The sequence below is a fragment of the Trachurus trachurus genome (genome assembly GCF_905171665.1).
Source record: "Trachurus trachurus genome assembly, chromosome: 12".
Lineage (NCBI taxonomy): Eukaryota > Metazoa > Chordata > Actinopteri > Carangiformes > Carangidae > Trachurus > Trachurus trachurus.
Genome location: NC_139908.1, coordinates 27,403,923 through 27,414,305, shown reverse-complemented (window position 1 = coordinate 27,414,305; position 10,383 = coordinate 27,403,923). Strand labels below are relative to the sequence as shown.

General features: G+C 43.8%; 1 protein-coding gene across 1 annotated transcript; it reads left to right on the top strand.

Annotated features, from left to right (window-relative positions):
- Positions 1–6,436: 6,436 nt before the first annotated feature.
- LOC310994307 (E3 SUMO-protein ligase ZBED1-like) lies at positions 6,437–8,045 on the top strand (the record flags this gene model as incomplete). Its single annotated transcript, XM_083982949.1, has 2 exons — positions 6,437–7,361; positions 7,603–8,045. The coding sequence occupies 2 exons, from the start codon at positions 6,437–6,439 to the stop codon at positions 8,043–8,045; spliced, it is 1,368 nt and encodes a 455-aa protein (XP_083839075.1).
- Between the last annotated feature and the right edge of the window lie 2,338 nt (positions 8,046–10,383).

The following is a 10,383-nucleotide window of genomic DNA, read 5'->3' as shown; positions in this document are numbered from 1 at the left end:
CAGTCTGAGAGTGAAACCAGTTAACACTGACTGTGCACAAACAGGAAGTAGACCCAAGTCTGACAGAACAGGAAGTAACAAAAACACACACGGTTAAACTCAACATTGCACCTCATACAACCAACAGAACCTCATCTTCTCCACAGTCCACACAGAGACAACAGAATAACGACAGAACTCACCTGAGTAAAAACTTCAGCTTCAGTTCTCCCTCTGTGAGTTTAATGATTAACTGAACAGAGCTCTTCCTCTCTTCTGCATCTACTGGGCGTAACCTATAGATTGTATATAAAACCTAGAGTAACATCACTTCCATTGAGTCCCGTGGTAAGCCGTATGCGCCCCTAGTGGCAGGATATGGGTATTGCAAAAGTGCCCAGAAACCCCATTCAATACAATTATGTGTGTTGCCCACTTGCTTGTAAATTGATGAAAACGGCCGTGTTTTTGTTTTAAGTGTCTTTGTCATATTAGGTTATACTTATAATTTGTGTATTTCAAAATGTAGATTGTAACAATGTAGACAACTGTTTTTTTTAATATATATATTATATTTATCTGTAAGGGGTTTACAATGATGCTATTAATTTGGGTGATCTAGAATTTCCTGAAATGATTCAAAATACCTCAATCGTTCGCCAACAATGCAGAGATGTCAGTTCTTGGGCACTTTTCCAATACCTATATTCCGCCACCAGGAGGCGCTTCCATTTGACCAATGAGTGTCCTTAGGCTGTCTTTACACTGCATGGTTCAAGTGGCCCAGTTCTGATTTTTTCCTCTTAAGTGGCTCAGATCGGATCTGTAACATGAATGTGTAAACGGGACGAATACACATGGAATCGGATATTGTCAGATCAGATTCAGGCCCCCGTTATATGTGGAAATATATCAGATACTTAAATCGGATATCTGCCAACCGCCACTCCTAACTGAATGTAGAGGAAACACTGGTGTCTCCAGGTGAGTGACAGCGGTTTGAGGAATCATGTCAGCTTAAGTCTGAAACACTCACCTCAGGCTGGACTATGTCGGCATGTGGACAGTGAACTGTGTAAGTCTTATTTTTGTCGAGTGTGCTTTCAGAAGGCATCGTGATGAACTCACAGTCGTCGTGCTTCGCCTTCACCAGGAAAACAATCAGATCATTTCATTAGAGTCGGGCCTGAGCCTGAACAGACAGATTGGTTCTACTGGGCTGGACCTACAGGACAGAGAGAGTCCTTTCTGAGCTCACACTGATCTTTGACCTTCATGTATTCATGTCAGTTTGTGTAAGACTTGCTGAAGTGGTGGCAAGGTGACACCTTCTGGTAGTTCATGTCATCAGGGGTCAGTTTCACAAAGCAGGATCAACAAACTCTGAGGCCCCGTTTATACGTACCCGGGTATTTTGATAAACGGAGACATTAACCATCGTTTGCACCCTCCGTTTACACGCAAACGGAGAAAACGCCCCTGAAAACGATGCTTTTTAAAAACTCTGGCCAGGGTGGAGATTTTGGAAAACGCCGTTTTCACGTTTGCATGTAAACGGAGGAAAACGGAGAAAAACGGAGATTTGGGTAGCCGACGTCAGACCCTGACGTCTAACCGTAATAAAATAAATAAATAATAATAATGATAAAATTTAATGCAGACTGATGTGTTCATTGTAAAACATTTATTTATTGATGTAACGTTAAATGGGGTGATTTCTGTACAGAGTCCCGAGGCTGAGCTGCTCTTCTGTCCAGTAACAGTTAACACACAGCTTCACTTTACATTCAAACAAACTGCTACTGCCACAATTGTTAGATTTCATCAATGAGACCAACATTTATCTCCTAAAAATAATTTAACCAGCCGGTGGTAAACCTCTAAAAACCTGCGGGTAAGTTATTTAGCCATCGTTTTGATACCGGGTGGACGACAGAGGCTGGCTCACCGAGCAGCATTGCAGAGCGGACACTGTCTCTGTGATGTCCCGGTCGTTGCTCCACAGGTGGAGCTTCACTTCTCCGAAAAAAAAAAAAAGCTTCACCTCTCCGAGAAACATCGGAGCAAACTTCTAAACAGCCGTCATCTGGATAAACTGGTCGTATATTTGGCATTTAAAAACAGTTACTGTCTCGCATGAAAAAATATTAAAACTTTACACACAAGGAGGGCAAGTGACGTTGTTGTTGTTGCTGTTGCTATGAGGTTGCTATGCGGGATCATGTGCGGGATTCTGATTGGCTGACGTGGGCTTGAGCTTCTCGCTACACTGCCACCTACAGGTTTGGCATGCTCTTGACGGCATATATACACCAATTCGGCGAAATAACCGTTAGTCGAGCAGCCGCCATTACTGCGGTGACAGATCCCAGTCAGGCAGCGATGGGTTCTGTGCGTGAAGCGGGCATTTGAATGCAAGCGCCAAAAAGTGGACCTTTTCTCTTCTGTAAATATGTCTAGGAAGGCTGGGAGGACATGTGCCGTCCTCGACTGCTCTAATATCAGCAAAACACAGCCCCTTACTTCAGGAGGAGTGTCCGTGTTTAGACCGTAACGTTACGTACAGTGAGGAGCAGCAGCAGCCGCCAGCGACGCAGTCACAGCTGACCTGTACCTGGCTACTCTCCCTTCTCACCGTTACCTTCACATCGTGGTAAAAGTGGACGGTCTGTGAATGTCTCACTGATCCCTTCAATATGATGTGATCATGGTCGTCTAAAAGCCGGTCTAAAATATGTCCGACCCATCCGGAGCTCAGGTCATTTTGACCATAAATCAGAGACCTGTAATTGACGTTTTTTTCTGGTCATCGGAGGCCAGCTGATCAATAAAATGTTCTTGAATATCTAAAACAAAGCACAAGTTGTTGTTTTTATTCATGTAGCCTGTCCACATGATTAAAGCAGATATCAGCTTCACGGCCGTTTCGGCTAATGCTGCGTTCAAGGCAGGCTTTTGAAACCGTAAGTTACAGCTTCAAGTCACAACTACGACTTGGTAGCGTTCCAGGTAACCCGTAGCTCGTGTTTTTACCATCCTGTTGTCTGTGAAAGTTCCCTATAACGGCCACTCGTAACTTCCGACCCGTGAACTCGTACCAGATCGAACTGGTATGACTTCACAGGAAGGAAAAACACAAAGTACGAGTTTCTTTGAACGCACCATGAGTTAGCAGCCCCCGCCCTTGTCAGGCATCAATTGGTCCTCGTGCTACGTCACCACATTCACGCGCATCCCTTGGCTGCACACACAGCCCTTCATGCCGTTCTCTCTCCTCATTGGATAACACTTGTATCCCAGAAGAAATGTTTTCTCCTCGGGTTACAGCAGAGCAGAGTGACGGAGAGACTCGTGTTCCGGTCGAAACACTCTATGTAAGTGATTGCTGACGGAAAATATGACTAATTAGGACTTATATTAACAAAAACATTTCACTGATATCTCCTTTAAATATCCCGCTGCTGGCTTGCTAACGTCAGCACGCATAACGTACCGGTATGTTATTGTTTATGATACAGTCTCTTATCTCCCTGTTACTCTAATCCTTCCTGCTAATCGCTCAAACAAATGATTAATTCCTAAATTAATATTGGTATTCATGTAAGATACCTTAATCAGTTACTGGGGGCACTAAACATCACAAATGCAGCCTATTTATGATGCTGCCATAGAGAATCAGTTTACTATGACTGACGTATGTCACCGCAGCAATGGCGGCATACACAAATCGCTCACCGAATTCGTGTATACACGGGTCAGTGTAAACGACACGTTTTCTGAAAATGGACTGGTGTGCACGCAGCGTTTTTTATAAACAGAGAGGGGGAAATCTCCGTTTTTAAAAATACCCGGGTACGTATAAACGGGGCCTGAGTCTAATCCTGAACTCTGAGTTGATCTACTCTGAGACAGGAAACTCAGAGTTCTGGGTTTCAGAACAGGTGATAACTGAGTAACTTGACCCTGAGTTACGGGGAGATGAAAGGCCCTCATCAATGCAACAAAGATAATATGATTCACCATGGCAACCAGCAAAAAAAAAAAAGATTGTGTACCAGGGGCAAATGGACGTGAGCTCTGATTTATTTATTTATTTTTTATTTTTACCACGGGACAATACGTGAGTATTAATCGAACAAAATAAATCTCGAGAGTTAATCAACATGGTGTATTTGAGCAGGTGCAACTCCAAATGTGTGTTTGATATGTTCAAGTTTGTCTCCATTATAACGTGACGGGGATGTGCGTGTAGTCATCAATCACACCTGGAAATAATCCATAAGGATCTACCTACTACAAAAAAAATAAGAGAGAGAGAGAGAGAAGTGCAATTTTCTCTGAACTGCGTGCGTGTCCGTGTCGTATGATGTGAGGGTTGTTCAGACCCTCGTGGAGAATAAAACATCCAGTTGAGGTCTAATAATCCTCCTGACGGAGTTTACACGTCCTGTCAGCCGCTGCTTTCAGTCTGCCCCCCAGGGTGCTCAACCTGGTCAGAGCACCCACGGAATCGGCGCCTATGGTCCATAATTGCGGGGCAGACGAGTGAGTTTGGAGCTAACGAGAGGAGAGAGTCTTCACGTCCTGCCTGACTGCTGGTAGCACCTTCATTATTATTATTAATAATATTATTCAAATGCCTGGAAAAGGCTCAACTGTCTTTTTGACATTTCTATACTGGACCGGGGCCGGGCATAATCATCACATAGTGGTAGTGTAAATAGGTGCCAGAAATCAAAAAGTGACAGATGACATGACGTAAACGACAATCACTGGCTTTTACGTTACGCTTCAGTGATTGGTTTAACAATCAATGAACGCAGCACGTTTAGCCTGTTACAAACAACAAGCGTCTTTATCACACCCCGTCAAAATGAACAAAATTGCTTTTTTTTCACCTATGAAAAAAATTGTATGCACAGTGCGTACAGGATTCCGGCTGGTGGCGCCACTGGCTCCTGTGCCGTGAGGTTTGGTTGGTGGAACAGCAGAATTTGGCTGCGAACTGATTTCAGGTTGTTCAACCACCTCTGTATACTCTTCTTAAAGGAGACAGTCCTGGGCCGAGCTTTCATTTGTGGGCCTCCCACTGTACTCCTAGGTGTTTTCTTTCTCCAATTGTATATTTTTCCTTCCATGTTATCTGTTGCATCTTTCTGGAACTTGATCTTTTCTAGTTTGAGTGTTTTTGTAAATGTCTCAAGATCAGCGTTGAGTTTTTCTTGAAGTTGTAGAGTGTTTGTCTTAAGCAGAATGTTCATCAATTGTCTTTCTTATCACAGACATTTCTTTTTGGATAACTTCTCTGTCTTTATTGGACTCTTCAATCAACAGGAGCATTAGGTCAGAGGAGCATTTTTTAATCCGTAGGCCTCTGGGGATGAGTCATTTTCTCCAATAGTCAGACAGAGTTACTGAGTGCTTCAGCACGGTACGGAACAAGTGGCCCTAGTGTGAGTGCGCCCTAAGTAGACAGACAATCATCAGTCATTTGCCCACACATTTGCCCAAATTTTGAATTAAAGGTCCAGTGTGTAATAATTTGCAAGGTTTATTGGCAAAATCTGAATATACTACACATGATTTGTATTTGAAGTGTATAATCTCTATAAAATACAATTCCTTTGGTTTTCGTAGCCTTATAATTATTCTTTTATATCCATATACAGTAGGGGTTTAACCGAATATTCGAATATTCGACTATCAAAACCACTATTCGACGCTGTGCGTGATAGTCGAATATTCGTCTTTTTCTTTTTTTCAAAAGCCCGGTGCTGTAATAAAGCGGTACCGCAGATATGCAGCTGGGGGCATGTGAGACTAGTGCAGTGTGTGTGCGTGCGTGTGCGTGCGTGCGTGTGACGTCAGCACGCAAGGGGCGCCAAGCAGCAGCAGGAGAGAGGAGACTGAAAAAAAGAGAAAGGAGACTGAAAGTAAAATGGCTGAGGCGGCTCTCGATACTCGCCTGCAAGTATCCAAGGTCTGGAAATACTTTACCAAAACAGATAAAACCGTTAGCTGCAATATATGTAAGGCTACTCTAAAGTACCATGGCAGTACGACTACAATGCATAACCATTTGAAGCTACACCCGGCCGGGGCTAGCGGCAGCAGCGGCGACGTTAGCGGCAGCAGCGGCGACTTTAGAGGAGAGAAGCACCAACAACAGACAACAATGAGAGACTTCTCCACACGCCAGATATCCGACCAAAGAAAAAGGAAAATAACAGGTCTGTTGGTGAATTTCATCGTGAAGGATATGCGACCGCTTGCTGCGGTGTCTGGAAATGGCTTTAAGGACATTATCCATTTTTTCGAGCCGGGTTACGTTATCCCGTCCCATAGGACACTGTGGAACAACATCACACACCAGTATGATGAATTGCGAGCGCAATTAGCAACTGAAATGAAAGATCAGAGTGTTTCACTCACCACGGACCTATGGACATCCCCAACTATGGAGGCATACATCACGGTGACAGCGCATTATCTCACCGACACCTGGGAGGTGAAGGCAAAAGTCCTCCGCACCTGCGCCATGCCAGAGCGACACACCGCTGTTAACATTGCTCAGAGACTGACGGACACAATAAGTGAGTGGGGCCTGACGGTGTTCTGCGTTCTACATGACAATGCTAGCAGCATGACACTGGCGATGAGTCTGTGTGAAGATTTCAACCACGACCTCGGCTGCACTGGACACACATTACAGTTGGCGATAAAGGCGGGGCTGGATTTAACTGAAGTGGCAAAAACCACAGATGCGGCGAGGCGCGTGGTCAGCCACTTTCGCCACTCGTCTGTGGCAACCAGTGCTCTGACGCAGCGACAGGCCCAGCTAAATATGAAAGAGAAAAGGCTCCAGAACGACTGTCCCACGCGCTGGAATTCAACCTTTACAATGCTGGAGCGACTTAACGAGCAGCGCATCCCTGTCCAAGCCGTACTCGAAGATGAGACTATTACCAAATCCACCGCCAGAAAAGCCCTGTCAATGAGAGCCTCGCAATGGGAACTAATCCAGCAGCTACTGCCTGTGCTGAGACCGCTGGCAAAGGCAACTACGATCATGTGTGGGGAAATGCACGTCGGGCTCTCATTTATCTACCCCGTTATCCTCAATCTGGTGAATGTGGTGCTGAAAGTTGAAGAGTCGGATGTAACAGCAACTCGCAACTTTAAGAACACGGTACTAAAACAGCTGAAAACCAGGTTCAAGTTGGACACTGATGACGACTTGGCGGGATCGGTTCCCATCATTGCCTGCATCCTGGATCCCAGATTTAAAGATCTCCGATTCCTTCCAGAGAACACCAGAGCGGAGGTTAAAAGCCACCTGATTCAGCTACTGCGAGATGGAGAGACGGAGCAGCCTGTTGCAGGTAAATATTATTCATTAATTTGAGAGAGTGAGTGTGTGTGAGAGAGAGAGAGAGAGAGAGAGAGAGAGAGGGAGTGGGAGAGAGAGAGAGAGAGAGAGAGAGAGAGACTGTGGTGTGCTTGCGTATGTGAGGTCACGTCCGTGCTTTAATATATTTGCAAAATTGAAAATAGCTAAACTTAAATTCACTGAAACCCTGGACTCAAACACGACCGGCACTCTGGCTGTGATTTTATTTGCAGGTGCCGATGACGCCACAGCAGACAGTGACGTGGGCAAAATCGGAGAGGAGCCCGGGAGTAAAAAAACAAGACTGCAAAGTGATTACGACGAACTGTTTGGGCCTCACTACACCAGTGGGAAAAAAAGGGCTGGCATCACCTGTCCAGAGGAGGTTGAAGAATATTTCCATCTGCCCCGCATCTCCACCACGAGCAACCCCCTGGAGTGGTGGGCCCGCAAGGAGAAGCAGTGCCCCCGCCTGGCAAAGCTGGCCAGAGTCTACCTGGCGGTCCCCGCTACAAGCACCCCGAGTGAGAGAGTTTTCTCCCTGGCTGGGAACACGATTACCCGTCAGAGAGCAAGTTTGCACCCAGCTCACGTGGATGCCCTTGTTTTCTTGAACGCAAACCAGGAGCGCAAGAATAGGATTATTAAAGAGGAGGACTTTGACGAGAGCGAATAACTGTTAAGCAGGCACAGGCTGCTGGATTACAGTATGTTGCTTTTCTTTTTGCACTTTTCGTTATGATGTTGCACTGTGGTGGTGAGTAGGCTACGTTTTGTTTAACACATTTAAAGCCTATATTTTCTATTAATTCTGAATAACAATTTGGATAAAATGTGTTATATTTTCTGTTAATTCTGAATAACAATTTGGATAAAATGTGTTATTTCAATAAACAACGTCTGTAAACGTTATGCAACCTGTGGACATTTTTACGTTTAATAGCGAGATTGCTACATTTGTTTCACAATTTACATGCAATGTTGATCTTAAATAGGCCTACATTGTGTTTTCATGGTCATTAAGAGAGGCAAACTCCGTGAGGAGGGTTAGGTCTGGCAGCAGCGGTGCCGCATGGATTAAAAAAAATAAATAAAAAAAAACAGGCGAATATTCGACTATTAGTCGACTTTTGGGAAGTATTCGACGAATACTAAAATGCAGTATTCGTCAATGCCCTAATATACAGTACTGTAGATATGGTCAGATGAATTTGATTGACATATCAGCTCATTGTCATACATGACAAGTTGTTAAAGACATGATTTTGAGACATTTGTGTGAAAGAAACAAATCTTTTGAACCATTTCTGAAGCTTTCTGTCCAGACAGTGGTATTAAGAATTACAATGCGGGTTAAAAGGAAAGGAAACATGCAGTGGTTGTAATGTGGATGAGGATTTATTCCGACACTCCTGGAAAATGTTTTTAAAAAAAACACTATGACACAAAAACCGTAGTGATTCAACTGTGCCACCTGGTGGAGCAGCAGTGCCATCACAACTGTGAGTGAAGCTCCATAATTAAACATTAATACCTATAAACAATACTGTGATGTGACAGTTGTGACATGTGATGCACACCAAACATGCAATGGCCATTTAATTTGTGGCACATTCAGTTCAGTTCAGTCAGTACAGATCCTCCTGGTCAGATATGACTCAAAGTGAAAGTTGTTCAGTTCAGTTGAGATGAAGCACTGGATTATTTGATTTATTCAAAAGTACATTTTTCATGGAAGCACACTGTATCAACATCTACAGAACCTAATGACTCTCATTTTCACACTTCATTTGTTTCACTGATGAAATAGAAGAGAGTTGATCAAGAGTTTTGTACTGACATTTCACTTGTTGATATGATTGTTGTTTTTGGTTGTGTTTACCTTTTAAATCCCATTCATACAGGTGTTGTGTGCACTTCATTTTATCTTATGTTATATTTATATATATTACATTGCAGTTATAGCACTGTATAGCTATAATTATAAGCACTCATAAATGATCATAAAGCATTATAAAATGCTCTATGATGTGTTGTGCTTATTGTTATAAACCTTATGATAACTTATGAGTGTTTATAATGAAAGTTATACATGTTTATAAGCCAATTTACAACACATTCTATCTATATTTATAATGTATTATTGAAGCGGGCATTGTCGGCGAGTTACTAACAGTTATAACGTATTATAATACCTGACCTTATATCTCATGATAAAATGCTTTATAGTGTGTTATGATCATTGTTATAGCATTATGACCACTTAGTAGTATAGCCGTGGTCTCAGGGTGGTACCTGCCCTTTGACACACGGTAACGGTGAATCTGGTTGAGACCTGTTAGATCTCTGCAGCCTGAGTGGAACTGTTGCAATTTTCTGTACTCAGCGGAAGGGCTTCGGAGGATCCTGTTACAGATGGGGGGGGGGTCCTGCTGCTGGATGACTGCACAGAAAAATGACCTGCACACACAGCAGCAGCTCTGCCTCTTAAAGCAGAAGTGAGTGATCCGGTCGTTTTCGCTAATGCTGCGTTCCAGGCAGGCTTTTGAAATCGTAAATTACAGCTTCAAGTCACAACTTACGACTTTGTAGCGTTCCAGGCAACCCACTCGTGTTTTTCCGACCTGTTTTACCGGTGAAAGTCACTATAACGGCCACTCGTAACTTCCGACCGGTGAACTCGTACCAGATCGAACTGGTACCACTTCACGGTCGGAAAAATACGAGTTTCCTTGAACGCACCATAACAGTCCTCGTCGCTACGTCACCACATTCACGGCGTTCCTTGGCTGCACACACAGCCCTGCATGCCGTTCTCTCGCCTCATTGGATAAAAACTGTAGGATACGATAAATGTTTTCTCTTCGGCTCAGAGCAGAGCAGAGGGACTGAGAGACCCGTGTTTCAGTCCAAACACTCTATGTAAGTGATTGCTGTCGGAAGATATAACTATTTAAGACTTATATTAACACAAATATATCACTCACTTCTGCTTTAAGTGTCCATCTAGAAAG